This window comes from Gambusia affinis, linkage group LG05 (genome assembly GCF_019740435.1).
Source record: "Gambusia affinis linkage group LG05, SWU_Gaff_1.0, whole genome shotgun sequence".
Lineage (NCBI taxonomy): Eukaryota > Metazoa > Chordata > Actinopteri > Cyprinodontiformes > Poeciliidae > Gambusia > Gambusia affinis.
Window position 1 is genome coordinate 18,044,959 of NC_057872.1, and position 19,927 is coordinate 18,064,885.

Genomic DNA, 19,927 nt, shown 5'->3' on the forward strand with positions numbered 1-19,927 from the left:
AACCCTGCAAATACACTCAGTTTCATTTTACAACCACATCTTTCAAAGTATTTTATGGAGCCTGCAGCCTTAAAAACCTTGGCCCAAAAGATTTATAGATGATCAATGTTTTTATAGGTCTTTAAAAAAAATTTGCGTTAAAATTATTTCACTGTTATTTTTTTCGTATTTTATAGATCAAACAAGACAGACTATTTCTTTTTGGCAGCTAAAACTGCATTTCTTAAATTTGTGTCAACACATTGGTTTGTCGTTTACGTATGGAAAACATTTGAAGTCTGAAGAGTCCATTGATCATTTTACCGTATGTCTAATAACACCTAATGACATGTTATTAGATGTCGTTATCAGCAACATCTAATAACAAATCTATCTTAAAATGCTAGGTTAGTGGGAGAAAAACTCGTGTAACAAAAACAACAAAACAAAAAAAAAACCTGGCAAATGAAACAGTAAAAGATTTTCTGGCTCTGTAGCAACAAAACAATGAAACAAAGGACGGCTTTGGCTGAAAAAATGTCTTGTTAAACTTTATTAAGAACCGTAAAAAACAAACAATATACTCCCAACTGCCAAACAAAATGAAAATACGACAAATACTACTGAACTGCAGCTGTGGGCGTGAAGGAAAGCTGCAGGATGAGCAGATCCAGGAAAACTAGGCATGAAAAATATAGACATGAGGAAGACGAGGGGAGAAGATGGACAGAGAATGTGAAGAAGGAGGGGCAGACAAGTTATTCTGGTTGCAGACAGCTGAGAGAAAGCCTAAAATAAGATGGAGCCATTTAATGTCCACACATTCTGCAGCTACACTCACAAACCATAAAACTTCGGGCACCGTTAAATGCCTTTACTGCTCCTTAATAGTTTGTTTTTCTGCACAGGAGAGTCAAAGAGCTGACGTCAAGGTGGTTTATTTTTTTCTCCCTAGAAAGGGTCATTTTCTCATTCTTCCATACAAAAGAGATACAGTGTAAAAAGTGTAGTAATAAATACAAAAAACAAATTTGATGGGGCGAAGGAGAGCGAGGCTACAGAAAGAGGAGAGGACAGACGTCAAAACTGACCTGATAAAGGAAGAGCTCATGGATTGGTTTACACATCTACAAATATAGTCTCACATCTCGCCTGCTGTTGCTGGACAACCCTCAATCACACACACATGCACAGACAACAAATGCATGAGCTGCAATTTAGCAACTCAGTGAACCGCCCAAAATGGAGCTGGTCAGGTCAGAAAACGCGCAAGGAAAATGAAGGCAGACGCTCAGATTTTAAATGTGACATGCTAAGTACAATTACCACATTAATATTATAAGGTGGAGCTAACAGGTTAACTGGAATAAATCTTCAGGTTGGGTGTCTCTCAGCACACAGAAAGGGGGAGCGGTGAAAAGGAGAGAGGAACAGGAAGGGCAAAAAAAGTGAGAAGTGCTGTTGTTCATTGTCGTTCGTAGATTCTGGTGCAAATCACATCATCCGCCCTCATGGTCTGAAACAACAAAGGACAGAGTTAACACTCAGGATTGGACTCAGTTTAACCTTCAATAACTCATGCTGATCCAGTTTACTGCTTTGCAAATACCCAAAAGTGTTCATACACCCAAAAGTGTTCATACACCCAAAAGTGTTCATACACCCAGCCCTTTTCATATTTTATGCTTGCCAGAGGTGGTGAAATGGAGAGGGACTTTCAAAAACATCCTCAATACTTCAGGCTTAAAAATGCAGCTAAGCTACAATGGAATGACTTAGATCAAAACACATTCAGGTGTTCAGAATGGCAAAGTTAAAGTCTAGAGCTAAATCCAATTGAGAATCTTTAAAATGGCTGTTCAGAAATCTGGCTAAGTTTAAAATATTAAAAAATAAAAATAAAAATAAAAAAAAGACTTGGAGCTGCAACTGGTTATGACTCTACAAAAGCGGGTCAGACTTTTCTGATTTATTTATGTAAATAGTTTGTCCTTATCCTTCAAAATTCAGTCTCTATTTTTGCAGGCCAGCGTAATGTGATTTATCCAGCAGTTAACAGGGTTACAAAGACAGACATTTGACTCTGACACAAACACGTCAATCGCCGCTGGCTGCCCCACAGCGGTTGTTGGTTTAGTGTTTTAGAGCAAAATTAAGAGTTTCAAATGCCAGCCCTCAAGAAAGCATTTCCCCATAAATACCTTTCTGGTTTACAAGTTGCTCAGCTGAAAAACGTATTTACCCCAGGAAGGAATACGATTTATTCTTCTCTTTGTCATCTCCAGGTTCTCATGTGGAATTTAGAAGTGTATAATTTCTGTCAAATCGCACAACAGAACTGTGTAACCTTTGATAGAATAAAAATGAGAGACTCTTTTGTGTCTTCCCCGTTCGAGCGTTTCTGTAACGCTCGCTGTTTTGAAAGATGTGTGAGATCTCAGATCATGTTGTCAAATCGTGGCCAGGCTGACCAGACTTGGATTGATTTGCGACATTTCCAGCATAGAAAAGGAACAGGAATGATGAACATTTGCTTGTCTGGCTGCTTTTCCTCTCCTAACCAGACCAACTGCGGTTCACTCATTTTTAAGACTTGTGAGTAGGATTTAGCTTGTGGTTTTGGACTTTAACCATTTCAAACTCGGCATGAAACACCATACACGCTTTTTGCATTTCGTCAACCCCGTTTAAGCCTTCAAATGACTTTGACTTTTAATTAGAGCTCATTTGTCCAGCGAGAAAAAATGTTTCTGTTAAGAAATAGCATTTTTGATAGAAATCTAAATTAAGCAGCCCACTTGTTGAGATTATATGATTATCAAAGAACTTGCTAAGTTTGATAACCTAATTTTTTTGCCAAAAGTCAAACTGGAGTTTGACTGAGTCGGCCTCATTTCTCATATGTTTTAATGTAGCTCTGGCAATGCTATCTTCTGGCACTGTCTAACTTAGCCGATATGGCTCACCACCCAAGGTGACGTAGTCTTGGGGGCGACATAATTAATCAAAGTGAAATAGTTATCTCAGTTGTGCCCCAAGCAAGTTTTCTATTCTTTATTGGATGAGTAGTCACTGGAGAGGGAACATCCCCTGTTTTTTTTTTCCTTTTTGTTTGTATTTTTGGGAGGAGGGATCTGGTTTGTTGCTAAATTAAAGGTCTACTTAGTTTTTTTGAGAGGAATCTGGACTGAACTGCATTTTCTGTAATTTAAGATCTAAGCAGCTCCAGTTGTTAAAACCTGGACTGGTTTTTTTGTTGTTGTTGTTGTTGTTGCACAGAGATTCATTTGGCATTAATTAAACCTTCATTCTTTTGTGAAAACACAAAAAAGAGAAGAATGGGTCTGAAGGTGGGGGGTGGACTCGCCTAAGGCGCCAGTCAACCAGAACCGCTGGTGCAGCTAATCCATCTTCATAATGACTTAATAAAGTATTGCTTGATGGCCACTGGGAGGCAACATGAAGAGCCCCAGAAACAGAACAAAGGACATTTCCCCAACAATATATCTTTCTTTTGTTTGGTTTCCAAAGTATTACATGGACAGTTTTCAATATTTTCTTTGGTGAAAGGCTAAAAGCTAAAAGTCTGATTTAAGTTAAAACTCAAGTCAAGTTGATTTGTGATGTTTGTCTGACTCATTCCAAACTGTTTGTCCTTAAATCACATGTTATTATTGTTCATAACATTTATAATTGAACTATGTGAATATTCAAGACTAACTGGAGCTTGTCCTTTTGATGAAAAGCTTTTATTAATATGAGCCTGGAGACTATTCACTTTGTTCCTATTTTATGTAAATATAGGCCTTAAAATCTAAAAGTTAAGATGGTAGAACATAAATTTAAACATTATCTGTACAGCATAATTACAGTGTAGATAGTTCAACATCCCAAGTAGGAGAATCTGTTTCTTTGGGAAAGAAAACCTGGCCTTTAAGGAGCAGTGGCAACAGTAAGCCAATTTTTGAAAGAAAGCCATGAAGTCCAGTTCACGGTTTGCCACAAGACATAGAGAAAACACACCAATAATATGGAAGACGATTATCTGAAAATACAAGAAAAAAAAAGAACCTTTTTGACGATTATTCTTCTTTATGACATTTCACCTTCCAGTACAATAAAAACCTTAAATATATAACCAGCATTATACTGGGATAGTTTTTAATCAAAGTATACTGGTGTTAGAATGGCTCAGTCAAAGTCCAAACAAGAATCTATTGGAGAAACTGTGGCCCCGCTTGAAAACTGATGTTCACAGACACTTTTCATCCAGTCTGACTGAAACTGAGCTATTTTGTAGAGGAGGGGTCAAAAATCTGTGCAAAACTAGTAGAGGCATATTCCTAAAGACATGCAGCTTTATTTGCACAGAAAGGGGGATCTACAAAGCAATAATTCAGGAATATTACAAAAAGAAAACTCTGTATCATTTACATGAAATCCCAATAAGATACAGCAACGTTTTGAGTTTTAGAGTGACAATAAGTAAAAACATTAAAGTGTTCTGACTACTTTAGCAAAGTTTTTTCTCAGTTTGTGTGATTTACCAGGATCAGCTTGCCGTCACTGGTGATCTCTCGGGTCCAGGACGTCTTGGGACCTTCTCCTTTCTGCAGAGTCTGCTCACAGCTGATTTTGCTGTCTGTTTCCCAACGTGGAAAGCTCTAAATGCAGGACAAAAACATGAGGGGGAAAAATAAGACGATGTGTTTTATAACTGCCTGGATGCACAGACCAGCTTACTGTCATTCACAAAGAAAGAATCCAAAGTATCCAATGAAAGTATCCAGTGTCTAGTGTAGGAACCGGAGAAATAACCCATTGCGGGCCAGGGACTTGGAAGTGATAAGCTGTGATGCAGTGAAGTCCTGGCTGGATGCATGTGTTTGCTTTGGAGACGGCCACGCAGAGGCCATGCAGGGAAAACTGGGAGAATTAGGGAGGGGCAGAGGGCAAGAAAGGCCAAGAGGGGAGGATGGCGCAGGAAGATGTTGGGATGTTGAAAAGCAAAGCAAAAAGTATCTTGATGGGCCCTCAGAGAACCAGGGAGGAGTAAAGCTCTGCTATTAGTTTTATCATGATGAAAAGCATAATTAAATAAATTTATGTCATGTGTGCTGCTCCTTCTTTGCACACCCATTTCTGCCTCTGACATGAGTGTTTGCATTTTAAACAACCAATAATGTTTAGGAATAAATCTAGGTTTGCTCACAGTGCAGGGGCGGCCGTCCACGGTCGCCTCGTTGAACTCCTGGCCCACAGTGAAGTTGATGTGAGTGGTGCGGACTGTGGTGGACGTTTTGATGGACAGCGTCTCTCCGTTCTGCGCGATCTCCACCAGCGGCTTCGAGGCGGCTTTCACTGCAATCTTACGCAGCATCACATTCACCCCTGAAATACAAAAGTCCAACAGAAAAAGCCTGAGAAAAGTGCAGCGCGCAAGTGAGAATCCCTCTGACGCAGAGTTACAATCTGATTTACAGATTTTTCAACATTGTGTCCTGCAGGTATTTATAGTATTCATTCCTCTTCAGTTTGTTCACATTGAGTCATGTAAGTGCTCTGTGTAATTTATTGGGATTCAATACAAAGAGGTACAAACATGTGATGTGAAAGGAGCGCTCCGTGAAGCTGTTTGTTCACCAGTGCTCTCTAATGAATCTCTGACTCCTTCACTGAACAGTTGGATTTATACTGGGATCAAATTACAGACATTTCAGATTTTTGGTCTAACTCATTAAATTTCAATAAAACACAAATACGTTTATGTTTGAAATGCGACAGAAGCCACTGAATAGGTTCAAAGATATTCTGCTTTACTGAGAGGGAAAAGCGCTCACTTGCGTCCCATAAATCCTTCCTGCAATGATTGTGGGGAAATAATGAGGTCATGAAGTAAAGCAAGTCTGCACATCTGCATTCTCCCCCGACAACATCATCCATGAACACATGCAAACATGCACCCACAGATGAAATACACCCAAGCTCAACTGGGGATTTACACTTTCTTCAGTCTGTTGTATTATTCTCTTCTTTCCTCCTTCCAGTAACCACAGAGGGAGTTTTATTTGTTGAATGACTTATTAATTCAATCCCTGCATATCTGAGCGGCTAAAATTATGCTTGTGTCGCATTAAAGTTACTAAATCACACAAAAAAAAAAAAAAGTTACTTAATTGATGCCAAATGTGTTAGTGAAACATGACAAAGTATGTAAAAGATAAGAGAGAGAATCTGATTTTGCAGTGTGGGAAACAAGGGGGAATGAGATTCAGACGGCTGTGGAAGAAGGAGGAAGGAGAGGAGGAGGTGTGGGGGTTCAGACTGCCGAGGGGCAGAAAGTCTGTGTGTTGTGTGTGAAGATCTCTGTCCAAGTGCGAGGGGAAGTGTGTATGCTCCGTCGAGTTGAGTTTCACACCTCTCACCTCACACACATTCCCACCTGTCACCGAGTGTAAATATACACACAGAGAAATGCACAGTCACCAAGCATGAATAATGTGTCCAGCATCCACACTGTATGCAGAGGACACATGCTGCACAGGACAGAGGTTGCATTATCTGCATCTGGTTGAGGAGGAGAGGAAAACGATGCAGATTGCACTCTGTGACACTGAGTTGTAAGTTAATAGGCAAAGACTTGAAGGGAGACTTGCAAAGGTTTCCAACACATTGCCAATATGTGCAGTTTTACAAACTCATATAGCAGACTTTATTCAAGTAAAGATCCTAAATTCTGGAGTGCATAATGTTTCACGTGATCATGTTTTAGATGAATTAGTATGTAGCATCAAGTTTTAAAGGAACTTCTGCACACAGACTTTGTTCTATATTATTTCACAGCATCCACACTGACAAGTAATCAGTCTGGTAATTCTTTCATTGTTCTCCTTTCTTTATATTGTCCTGAAACCTGTAATTTTCATTGAATTTGATAAAACTAAATACAAAACAAATTTAACAAAAACAACAAATATTCTTTGTTTTATAAATAAATATATCCACAAGCTTCCGTAATAATGGATTTAACCTCCAGACTCCACATTTTTACTTATTTATTTGTATTTACTTGCAATAAAAAATTACATAAATGATTAAAATTCCTCTTAAAATTTATGGGTGAGCAAACAGAGTTCATGTCCTAAAGTGTGAACCATTTGGTGAGGACAGAAGGAAGGCTTGGATGCTTCTGCAAAATCCTCCACGCTAAAGATTACCTTCAAGCCTTCCTGTCTGCAGACGTGGGACCAAAAGGCAGACCTCACCGCAGAACACACACAGACATAGAGAGACAGTCAGGGTCAGAGGTCAAAGTGCATGGGAAGCATTTGGGACAGAGAGACGGAGAGGAGGAGTTAGTCAAGGAAGAGAGGATATCTAGATGGTGAGAGGAGAGTCAGTGGTGCAGAAGGGCCTCGTCCAGCTGTGAAGTGTCTTCAGTGAAACCAGGAGCAACATTCTAGAGAGTCAGATTAACTTGCATTCTTGCAAAAGTTTTATTTGTCTTATTTGTATTTTTTCTTGTCTTTTAATGGCCTTTGGATTATGGGTTCCCAGGACTTTCTGAAAAATTGTTCTTCCACTTTCCCTCCAATCCAAACCATGACAATATATGGTGTAGTGTGTGCTTAAAATTTAGAATTGTGAAAAACCAAAGGATGATTTTGGCCCCGAAACTATCTAAAGTAGAAGAATTATAAATAAAAATTATGTCACACTGAAACAATCAATAAAGATTTCCAGTTAATCATCTCCTGAATGCCAGGTACGAAGCATTAGTTCACTGGGAATTATTATGTTGGTGCTAAAATATCTTTTTATGTGTTAAAGTGCTTTATCTTCAATTAATTTCACACTTAAGAGTTGTTTGTAACAAAGTGAGATCCATATTAATACAGATATGTGCTAAGTTGCCTGTTATGCGTGGACACAGCGCTGGTTTATTTCTGGGGTTTTGAGTCGAATGATTCAACAATCAATCTCTGGAAATGTTTGGGTTCAGGACAACAAATGAGTGAAAACAGGAAACTTAAAAGGCCGTCAGAAACCTCGATAAGCTGCCTATCATTAAAGTTTGTTTCCTTGCAAATAGAATGAAATCAAACAATTAATGATTTTAGACTTTTGCACAATATTGAGAAATCCTGACCCCTGATTACTGCACACAGTGCAACCTAATCATATCGCCATCTTGTCCTTTGTTAGAGCCCCTTTCCTCCTCCCCTCAAACACACACACACACACACAGAGTGATGGAGACGAACAGGAAGGATTATTGGAGCAAAACATGCTCGCTAATTGCTTCGACAGGAATTCTTTGCCATAATGAATGTTAGCTGAGGACAGTAGTGGCCTTTGACAGGTATTTCAGTGACCTCCATGTGCTGAGGATTAAAGCGAGTGCGTCTGAGAGAAAGCTGGACAAAGGGCGGCCTTGTTTTCTGTGAGGTCATCTCTCTGAGTTGATGACGCGAATTCCAGGTGTGACCTGGAAAACCATCTAATGAAAAATAATTAGAAAATGCCGGAGAGATAGGATCCTCGTGAGTGATGGCTGCCAGGTCCGAAGCAAGTAGATGTAGGGATGCAAATAACCAGAAAAAGCAGAGCTTCATTTCAATATAAACAAAAGCCAAGGCAGAAATTATTGCAGCAGAGTCATGACACAGCTTGAGTGTTGCCTTAATTCTTTCATGAATGCTTGAGATTTCCTTGAACCTCCCTTGGTAAATATTTAACTGTGCAAAATGCCTGAGTGGACCAAGCACCGCCTTCGAGGATGAAGCTCCTCCTCCTCAAAGCTTCCGAGCTTCTGCCTGACGGAGCAGACCTCTCCCACTCAGCTCCTTCAGACTAGCCAGCAACAATTAGAAAACATCTGGTGGAATTGCACATCTGTTGAGCTGATAATACGAGCTACTTCTCAGTGCATCGCTGGTAAAAACATTGTCAAATGCTTAATAGAAGAACGCTGTAGTGAAGACATTTTGAGGTTTCAGAAAGATCAAGAGTTTTTGTAGAGGCCGAGGTCCAGTCAAGGCATTAAATTACAAAGATAGATTTCTTAAGTCATATTTGAAATGTACAATACTTTTGTAGCGACTGAGGGTAATATAGTTTCTTGATTGTGCTATAAAATGTCACTATATGCCTGGAAAGTACATAATACTATCCCTTTAAATAATTTCCACTGCTTCTATCTGAAGTTAGAAAGCATTGAATGGTTATAAACAGACCAGTAAAAGTTATTTTTTATGTGGTTGCTTGTTCTTACAGTACTGAACATGTTCCTCCCTTTGTGTATATATTGTTGTTTCCAATGTTACCGTCTGTATCTCAAACTTCCTCTCCTTATGATTGTCGCAGCATGTACTTGATGTAGTCTAATATCCCTTTAATTTAACAAAGTCACTTTTACCGCATGGAAAATAAGTCGATTCTTCTTTTTTTCTGAACAAATTGTCCTCACACTGTAGGCAAACCAGACCCACCATAATTTCTGCCTAACCTGTTGAGGCATGAGATGTTAAAAACTAACTAAAAAGCTTCCTCCCACCTCCCAACTCTGCTCGTCATATGAAGAGAAACTCAGTGGGTTTGCCAAAGAGTATGAATATTTTTGACCACTGAGCAACAGTCGAGTCTGTTTCCTCATCAGTTCAGGTAAGACACAGATGAAAGCTGTGGATGCAGCGTAGAAATCACCTTCAGTACGTCAGCATGTGTGTAGTAAATACTATGCAAGTGTAGGCTATCAACCACTTATCAAACACTTGAATTAGACTTTCTTTATGATTCTCCTGAGGCTGCAGTTATTCATGTTACTTGTACATCTTTTCCACATTTTTTCTTCCACTCATCTTTACCAATGTCCAGCTCTGAGTGGAAGAGCTTTACTAAAGCTGAGTGCATGCATGGTTGCAGCACTCTGTGAATTTTAGCAATAAAATTTTGCATTTTGTTCTGGTTATTATCAGTTATTGTCTGCTGGACATTAATTTTATCATGATTGTCAAGGCCATAATGGAAAAAAATAATGGTTTTAATGAACATTTTGTTGCTTGTTGTTTTTTTTTAATAAAAAATAACACTTTCAGGAACAGGTGTTTGTTTTTTCATTAGCTGTTCTTCTTAATCATCTAAAGTAGAGCGATAAGCACTTGAAATATGTCACTCTGTGTGATGAATCTATTTAATTTCACTTTTTGAATTGAATTCCTGAAATAAAAAGAAAACCTTTTCTGGGATATTTTGCTTGTTTTAGTTAAATCTGTATGAGCAAGTCAAGGGAATTTCTCATTCACTTGTGTTGTTCCCTTGAACATACTGCAAAGTTTTCCTTCACAAAACTTTTCTACGCTCTTGCAGGCAGTTGTTGGTGGATAATTTTATTGGCTGGCATAATGGGTAGTAGTTATCAATTATTTCACTTTTTAAATAACTATCATTTCAGTTGGTTGTTGGCTTGTTAAGTGTAAAACCTGCTGTGTTAAATGTGGAATAATGACCCTATTTTTAAATAGAAAAAAGATCATGGCATCAGGAGACGTTTAGTGGTGCTGTGAGCCTGAGGGGCTCAAACAGCTTTGGGTCGTCAGCAGGTGTTTGTTCCTCTCCCCGACTGATACTTTACATAATGATGCTACTGTCTGCCCTACTGTATTGTGGCATAACGGCCCTCCTCAGCAATCACACCCAGATAACCGGAGGTTGTTCACGCAGAGATGTGCCGCCGTTTGTCTCCTTTGTGTTTGTGAGGGCAGGTCAAAAGGGGAGATGGGAGAGAGAAAAAGGGTGGGGGCCCAAGCTTTGAGTTTTTGGTTCTGCAGAATGACAAAGACTCCCCACCCCCGGCGGAGCCGAACAGGCTGATCCTGCGCAAGGACGTGCATGACAAGATCTGACCCTGTGTCCTGCAGAACGAGGTCTTTGTGATTAATGGGAAGCAAGTCTCTGTAAAAGTAATATACCCCTTACCCTATATAAAAGAAGCGAGAAGCAACTTTTAAGCATCACTCTCTTTGCTTACCCAGTGTTTTCAGAAGCTCTTCAAAGTTTTCCGAGCTTTTCATTTCCCAGGTGCCAGAGAAATCGGGGATTTGGCGCTCCATCTTCTGCTGCAGGTAGTTAGATATTAATTAAAGTAAGTTGACAGGTCCAAGTTCTTCCGCGCGTAAAATATAAGTTCCAGTTATTCCGCCTGACCCGAAGCCTGGAGGATGCTTTGATTTGGCTCAGTATGAGCGGCTGCGTCTGACAGCTCTTATCTCTAACTGTATGATGCTCGGTCAAAGCTGCTGCGTTTAAAATGAATGGCAAGCAAAGACACTTGTGTGGAGATGCGCACGCCCCCCCGGTTTTTTAATGTGGGCACGCCCCGGAGTCCTACTGAGTGATGAGGGGGAGAGGGGGCTCGATTTGACCCCGCCTTTGCAGGCAACTTGTGCATTTCACGGTTAACGCGCGGAGCCAAGCCAGACCAGCATTTGGAGACGCTTAGCATCAACCTTAATGGCAGCCCCAGCTGCCAGGCGCGCAGGAGAAGTCTCGTTTTTGCAACTTGTCATGCAGATTGCATTGATTGCTTCGTTGCCGTTTCAAAAGAGGGAGGATGTAGCCAAGCCAGTCTGTTGACAGAACATGTCGTCTTGGCAGGGCGGTGCGAAGGCAGAACCAGTCAACTGGCAGACTGAGTGGATGGCAGCGGCAGTGTGTGTGTCTCTGTATGTGTGTGTGCATGTTTGTGAACAGAAAAGAAAGTCAAGTTCACCCCCTCCCCAGTCTCCCGTGCGCCACTGCTCTGTGCCATAAAAATAAAAGTGCTGGTAATGGGATACAGCTCCTGGCTGCGACCTTTTGGGATATATCAATTTAACTGCGGCTGCGTTAGAGGAAAATAAAACCCTCCTGTGGGAAGCGCACGGGAGCATGAGGGTGTGCGGGGATTTGTATGAAGAGGTGGGGTTGACGCACGTTGAAGCTTTTTGCCCCCCGCTGCTCGGGCGGAAGAAAGGGGCTAGAGGAGGAGATCTGGTAGACGGGGTAGGGTCAGGAGGCGGGGGGCCCGCAGGGCAGGAGGTATCCACGTAAAGAGCACGCGCACAGTCACGCACGCGGTGATGATGGATGGAAATTGGACAAAGCCGACGTTAACTATTGACTCTTGATGGATGATCCTATCCGCTTCACTGAACGGCGAATTAACCGGTGACTCCAGCAAAGGACGGGTGGGCAATAATGAGGGTTTAGGTCCCTTATTGTATGTTGTGTGAACGCTCCAACCCACTAAAACACAAACCTGTAACAGAGACATATGACTAACAAAGGCATAACAGCGTCTGGAAACTTGATATGCACTTTTACGCATATGAGCTTCGTCCAAATGCAGCGAACTGCATCTCACACTGCGGCTGGTTTTGTTGTTCTCTCCCCCACACACACAACCCCCGCACCCCCCAACACACGCGTTCACGCAAACAAACACACACACACACACAGGCACACGCACACACACACACATACACACACATAGGCCACACACCATGACACAATCACAGCATGTTCTCACAAGACACCCATATCAGAAATCTGATTTCCACAGACTCGCTCCGTTTTCCTTCACTCATTCTCTTTTTGCTGCTTCTCTTTAATCTTTTTCTTAGTGTTTTTGTTTCTCCACCAAGATCACAGAAATTCAGTTAAAAGGTTTTCATAGCTCTTGAAATTGTCCGCGTTTTGTCACCTATAGGAATGAGTAACTTCAAGGTTGGGATTTGATTTGATAGACTTAAAAAAAAAAAAAGGAATTTACAAATGCGATGTGATCTGGTGGGAGGAAAATCTGAAAAATCTGGTGTTCATCAACATTTTACCAAACAGTTCCATATTCTGCAACAACAGCTGCAAGTCCTTTGGGGTAAAACACACCTAAAATATTTGGAAGCAAAAACAAAGTCATCCAAAGACAAGTCCATTAGTGACTTTATTATTACATTATGAGTTTCATATCAGATTACACTTGTACTTTAATCATCAGGTATTTGGACTTCAAACTTTGCTCTCTTTAGCATGGCACACATTCAATGTGCAAACTGCACTTTGTATTTTCATTTGCACTGATTCTAGAAACATTTCTCAAACATCCATATAAGCCCTGGTTTCCTTTTGTCAACATTTGTTCACTGGTGGTGTGCTAACACCTGTGTATGCATAAAAGTTTTCATGCATCAAATAACTCCTTTTAGTCAAAAAAGCCTTCCAAACCCTTTGCCTATAGTATATATCCGTACCCCGGAAACTTAATCATCGAGGCTGAAGTTTTTATCCTTTCTTTGCAAAAATATCTCCAGCACATTCACACAGAAAGTGTCTGTCACGATTTGTGTTTTTCTGTGTATTTATTTAGAGTTTTCTGTGTGTCTGAGTCTTCGTGTTGTCCTGTCTCCCCTTGATTAGTTCCCAGGTGTGTTTCATTCCCTGATTACCTCCCTATTTAGTGTCACCTGTGTCTCTGTGTCTTTGTCGGGTCCAAGTCATTTGCACCAGTCATTGTTTCATCTGCTGTCCATTCGTAAACCCTGTTGCTACCAGTGTTGAGCATTTGCCTTCTGCTCCCAGGATCTTGGACTTTGGATTGTGTTCTTTCATTATTAAAACCATCATTTCTCATTTCAACCTGGGTCTACAGCGTTTGCCTCACCACCTACATCACAACTCATGACAGTCTCAAGTTTCTAAGCTGCTCTCCTCCATTATCTCTGTTTTGTAGCTGTATCTCTCCCTTTCCTCAGATAACTAGCTCACCTGCCTCTGCTACAGAAAATCATCACCTCAGCATAATACTGCCACCACCAGGAGTCATTGTAGAGATGATTGGAGAAATTATGAACCTTCTCAAGTCAGAGTAACGGAGCTAAATGCAAACGCAAGCAACACTGCTATAGTTTCTTCTTTTTTTCCACATTTCTTTACTTTGCAATCACACGTCACTTTGTGTTGGCATTTAACTTTATTCTTTTTATTTAAATACAGAGGATTCCTTTGTTTTTATGATGTGAGAACATTCAAAGTGCACGGACTCTTTTACAATTGTAGTTAAGTTGATTGTGTGTGTCTCTGTATCAGTTTGATTCTGCCATTCTGCCACATCGCTTCAGCTGTGGTCTGCTGAAAAGGTCATTTCTCCACCAAATGAAGAATCAATCATGTCCTCAAATTCAAAGTGACCAGTTCAAACACAAAGGCGCCAAACGAGAGCCAGCGAGCATCTAGAGAATCCATCTTCGGCTTCGCTGCGGATCCTTTAATATATTACCATGACATAACAACACAAATGCATCAAAGGGTTTAGAAGCAGAGCAACGCAGCGACAGCCTCACCCATCTTGTGTGTGTGCCGTTTCAAAGTGGGGATTGATAAAGAGCTCTAAAATGTGTGTGATGCTGCATGTCAGCACGCCATGACAAAGCACGGCTCAGCATTCAGGTGCACTCATCCGTGCTCTGCTCCTCTCGGCCTCACTCTCTCCACTCATTCCTTCCTCCCCCTTTTCTGTCTCTCCTTCATTTCGGGCAACTTTCGCTCCCAATAGCCCCCTTCTCCTCCTCCTGCTGTCTGGCTTTTGTTCCTTTGTGCTGCTCGGACACATTCCTCAAGTCTGTTGAAGAGGAGGAGAGCATAATAGGAGAAGATGGATGGCAGAAGAAATAGTTAAGTTAGGGAGAAAGTTAGAAATTTGAGTGCAAGTGATTTAAAAAAAAAATAAAAAATCTTATTGTTGAGGGGAAAGTGAGTCAGTAAAGAGAGACAAGGAAACCTTGGAGATCAAAAACACAACCTGCAGTGTCAAATAGAGTTGAGAGGGAGTGAACGAAGAGAGACTCCTCTGTCTTTGAAGGTGTAAAAAGTATTGGATTGCTCCTCTGGTGCCAGCTTTATCTGGTTTGATCTTCATTTCCCTGTGTTTCCACTATTATTATCCATCTGTGCTTCTTTGTTTGCTACAGTGTTCTTTCTCACACCGAGATTATCTTTTGTAACTGATATCATCACTTGTCATCACTGAAACTGACAGGCTGGCTTTACCCCATGGAAATAAGACAAAGTCTACAGCTAATATCACAAACCAGGGACAGTCAAAGGCAGAAACACTTGCAGCGTTAGGAAAAATACAGAAGAAGCAGATATGTTGGCTGATCAGAACTGGCTGATGTTCAGCTTGGTGACAGAATCTGTCTGCAAATAAGACTTTAAGTGAAGACAGTTAGTGATCTGATGTGCGACAGAGTTGCCACAAAACTGGATAGACTTATTTTTAATCTTTTTAGAAAAGGTTTTGGATTATGTGAGAAGTTGAAATGTATTGACTTGAAAAAGCTTCGGAGAAAGTAAGATTTTACCATGTGAATAGCTACAAAGGAGAGTCGTTTTGTTCTGTTGTGTTCTGTTATCAAATTAGATAATAAAAGTTTAGCTTTAGAAACTTAAATGTTTGTGGTTTTTAACCTTTTCAGAAAAAAATAACGTAAACCTGTTTAGTTCTGTGTTCGGATACCATTTTACAATCCATCTGATCAATGGACTCTAGGAAATATCCACTGCCTTTTTGGTATTTTATAGATTAAAATACAGTTAGTTTAAAAAGAAATATGCAATGTCTTGCACCTATACACATTTTGTCACTTTATGACTGCATACTTTGGTGCATATTAAGTTTATATTTGATAGCCAAAACACCAAGAACATAATTTTCAAGTGGATGGAACCTTTTATATGTTATCTATATTTTTACTCTGGTACTATTCAGCAGTACTTTTCTGGAGTACAGAAGCTCAAAGGTGGACAAAACCACAAAACCTAGTGATAGGTGGTTCAAAGTGATGATTCGGGGGTGGGGGGTGCATTGTATGCCATTCTGTTTTCAATTTGTAAAAACAAATTGCATTCTTTTCTTTCAAACTCACATTTATGTAAACGTGTAAAGGCCTTTCTGTCAGCCGGACACATACAATGTTTTGTGTACATCACAAAACCTGACAGAGAATCTGTTCTTTAAAATGTGACAGACTCATTTTCAGATTTGAGTCTTGCAGAGATCTGGTCTTTCTCTTCCTCAGTGGATTTATGGATTTCTATTCAAATCAGCCTGAGCCTCATATCAACACTCTCACCAGAATGACCTGCTCCATATCTCTGCTTTCCCTTCCTGCTGTGCAGCTTATTGTTTCCTATTTCCTTCCCTCATTCAAATGACTCAGATTTGAACCGTATCTGCAGGACATCCAGGCTATTTACTGTGCCAAAGAACTCTGATCTGGATCGTGAAGCAAACAAGGAACAGTCTGTGCCCTAATGATGGTGACCTCCTGTGTTAGTTGAGGTCTTGTAAAATTTGTGTTTGAACTCTCGTTTTGGTAAAACGGGTGATACGTCTGCACAAGCTGCAGATTGTCCGTGTGAATGTAGAAGTGTTTTGCCTGCTGTAAAGTCACACTTCGGTGTCATTCTCCACTTTATTGTCTAGCTGACCTCCGGTAAAAGTTCTCACCCCGGTATCTTGAGTGATCCCAGATGTGAACTTGACCCTGGCCTTCCAAAGCACCGACTCCTGACTGGAAGGGATTTTTACTGCAGTTTTTCCAATAAAGAAGCTACTAGACAGGAATTATAAATGCATGCTCATAAAGCCTTTATAAATTAATGAGGGTGTGTCATTTGATTTACCTTAGTGTCAGATGAAGTGGAGGGGCTGGATGATCATTGACAGACCAGAATAGCTGACAAAACATTCATGACACTTTCTGAGATCTTTGCTTTTGATGGCACAAAAAACATGACAAGCGAACCGCCTCCAGAAATTACAGTCTCAGAAGCAGAAAAACATTTTTCCTTTTCCAGGGCTGAAAAACTACGACATCTGTGAACCACTGCTCTTTTTGACCTTCACAACAGTTGCATAACAAACAGCCTGGGTGACATACACACGCATTCATTTGCAGCCAAAAGTGTGCGTGCAGCACTGTTGCACTGCTGGCATGCTGACCCAGCAAACCACATGGATTTGATTAGGGTGCTAAGGATGGCAGCATTTAACTTGGAAATAGGAGGCAGAGAATGTGGATGGTTAAAGAGCAGAGAAGAAGAGATAAGAACTGAGAGAGAGAAAAAAAATGTGGTCTGGAAGTAAAATGTCTCCTGTCTATCTATGTCTTTTTTCCATGTGTGTCTGTGTTTGTGAAACGTAGGCAAAGGTCAGTTTTGTCAACACATTAATGCACTACATTCAGCACTTTACACTCTTATTGGTAAGCATGCTAATAAAAAGTATTTTATTGTTTAACAAAATGATGAATACATTAACTTTGCTACATTCATTTTTTAGAAATCCACATTTGTGAATATTTTGGGAGTTAATTATTACATGATAAAATAATACCATCCACAAATTGACTGAAAGGAGTTTACAAGTGTTCAAAAACATGTTCAACTTGATTCACTTCACCAGAAACAGTTAACTGGGATTATTAAACATGTCAAATATGGCAGCTAGATGTACTGAAGACAACTTGCTGAGGTTCAGATTCAGTCAGAAGGAGGAATAAAGAGTATTTAAGGGTCTGTGAATGGTTGTCTCCTCCGCTTCTGCGCTCGCCTACCAGATCAAGACCACACTTGTGCAATAACAAGATAATTTTCTATTTGGACAACAAAAAAAAAGATCCTACAGCAATTACATCGGAAGTAGGAGGCTGAAAGAATGACCTAATAACCTGCCCACACACATCATAATGTCCTTTGAAGGATTTTTTCTTTTGCATCTAAAGCTGCAGTGTGAGTGCATGTGGGTGTGTGTGTGTGTGTGTGTGTGTGTGTGTCCATGATTCAAGCTGAGTCTCTACGCATTCATCAGACCAAAGTCCTAGATGCATGTGCAGTTGCACCCAGACGTCTGTATTACTCACAGTCTATTCCTTTTGTCCAGCAGAGTCCTCACCCTCCCCTCCCGTCCTGCTCCTAAAATCCGTCTTCCCTCCCCCTCGTGTCTTTGTGGCTCTAATTATCATGTTCTTTTCTCTTGAGCAGATCTCAACAGCAGGATATCCAAAGTCGAATTTCATTCTGAAATGAGTGGAGGTAAACTTGCGGGTTTTAATCTGGTAATCTTTGATCTTGACAACTTCTTTTTGACTATTCCCCCTCCCCCTCTGTGTCAGGGCCACCTACAGACTTAATGAGTTTGTGGGCCCCTTTTGAGGTGCTGCTTGACCACAGCCATGTAAAACCGCACTGAATGGGCCTGAATGATGCTGAATTGCTGGACAGGAAGGCGAAGGACAACAGGACGGAGGAACTGAGGGGAGAAAAAAGGAGGTCAGACAGCAAAGAGAGGAAGTTCCAGAGATAGGGGTGTTCATGGGGAAGGTTGGGTGAAGTACAGTGAGGTGAAGTGGATGTTAAAGCTGAGAAGAAAAACAAGAGCTGGTTCCCATTCTTTTCACTCAATTTTATGTGTTTTTGTTTTGCCCTACAAACCCCAACAAGTTCAATACAGCGCAGCCGTCTCCAAGTTGTCCCCCCGCACCCTTCACCTCCTCCTCGTTGCCCCCTCCGCCCTCATGCCGCCCCTCACTCGACTCTCATTCTTTTATTCTCCTGCAGCCTTTCCTCCTCAACCCGAGTCAACGATTGTTGCGTGCTTTTGCTTTTTCCTCTGCTACAATTGTGCCAGCAGTCTGCTTGGTGCATGTGGGCATCAGACTAAAAGGCATGGATACAGTATATGCATGTGCATGCATGACCCCGTGGTGATGTCATTAATGAGGAAATACCAGAGTTGAAGGCTCGGACCGACTGGAGGTCAGCCTCTGGTCATTGTTGTTAGATGTCGACCTAAAAGTCTCAAGTATCGCTTAACAATTTGCTTTTGGAGTTCTGAGTAGCATTTAGTCCTTTGTCCCTCCTCAAGTTACACTTTTGCACCTCGAGGCTAAAAACGAAAAGACAGCATTAAGTTTAAGTGATCCTGTGATTTCTACATGATCTTATGACTTCGCCAAAGGCCTCTTTGTGAAACTGTAATCCAAACAGATAATTTACAGCGTCTAAGAAATTAAAAGCAAATTCACTTTAATTCCTCATTTCATTGCTGAGTAGGAAATTGTAAACATATTTTACAATTTCAGCAACTATGACACAATAAAGTCATTTTGCCCTCGATCCAGCACGTTCCTACATGTCCCTTAACTTTTATACATATTTACAGATATTTGTATTTGTAAGTTAGAGAACCACCATTTCATTTGCATTCTTTTGAATTGAATCAGGAAAAATATCTGACTTGTACAAAGAAAAATAATGCATGTTGTTTAATAGATGAAAAAGCATAAGGTTTATGACCAAATTACATAAAAATGCCTTAGAGGAACATTTTATTTCTCTCTGGATGGATGACAACTCTTCTATAATAAAGAATTTGTATTCAGTTCTTCAGACTACATATCAGGTTATGCTGTAGACCTTAAAAGCCTTAAGTAATCCTCTTACTTCCATGTGTTGTTAATACAATTTAATTTGCATCACGACAAAGAAAAGTCTCTATCTTCACAAAAAAAATCCCTAATGTTTGTCAAGATAGCAAATTCAATGTTTGGACTTCATCTTATTTTCTATAAAGGTGTAATAACAACTTTTGGCATGTAAAAATGGTTAAATATGCATGTTTCCATTCCCCCCATATTTTGTTTTAAATGGCATCATTGTTAATTATTATTATTCGTTTCTGACAATAAAGGTTATTTTTATTCTATTCTATTCCATTATTATTATTCGTTTCTGACAATAAAGGTTATTTTTATTCTATTCTATTCTATTCTCTGTTCAGGTTTGCTTCTGAGATTTGTCAGCTCCAAATGTCTCTCCTGCCATCTAGTGGTGATAAAAAGATGGTGCC

The 19,927-nt window shown here is 40.3% G+C and overlaps 1 protein-coding gene across 1 annotated transcript; it reads right to left on the reverse strand.

Annotated features, from left to right (window-relative positions):
• Positions 1–517: 517 nt before the first annotated feature.
• Positions 518–11,316, reverse strand: crabp2a (cellular retinoic acid binding protein 2, a). Its single transcript, XM_044116805.1, has 4 exons — positions 11,009–11,316; positions 5,192–5,370; positions 4,527–4,643; positions 518–1,495 (listed from the first exon to the last, which is right to left on the reverse strand). The coding sequence occupies exons 1-4, from the start codon at positions 11,088–11,090 to the stop codon at positions 1,445–1,447; spliced, it is 429 nt and encodes a 142-aa protein (XP_043972740.1). The 5' UTR covers positions 11,091–11,316; the 3' UTR covers positions 518–1,444.
• Between the last annotated feature and the right edge of the window lie 8,611 nt (positions 11,317–19,927).

Bases quoted from the DNA above. Each gene is read 5' to 3' on its own strand.
- crabp2a (XM_044116805.1), bottom strand. From the start codon at position 11,090: ATGGAGCGCCAAATCCCCGATTTCTCTGGCACCTGGGAAATGAAAAGC. The intron at 5,371-11,008 runs GTAAGCAAAGAG...TTTGTATTTCAG, and splicing joins AGAGCTTCTGAAAACACTGG to GGGTGAATGTGATGCTGCGT. The intron at 4,644-5,191 runs GTGAGCAAACCT...TCCTGCATTTAG, and splicing joins TGGACGGCCGCCCCTGCACT to AGCTTTCCACGTTGGGAAAC.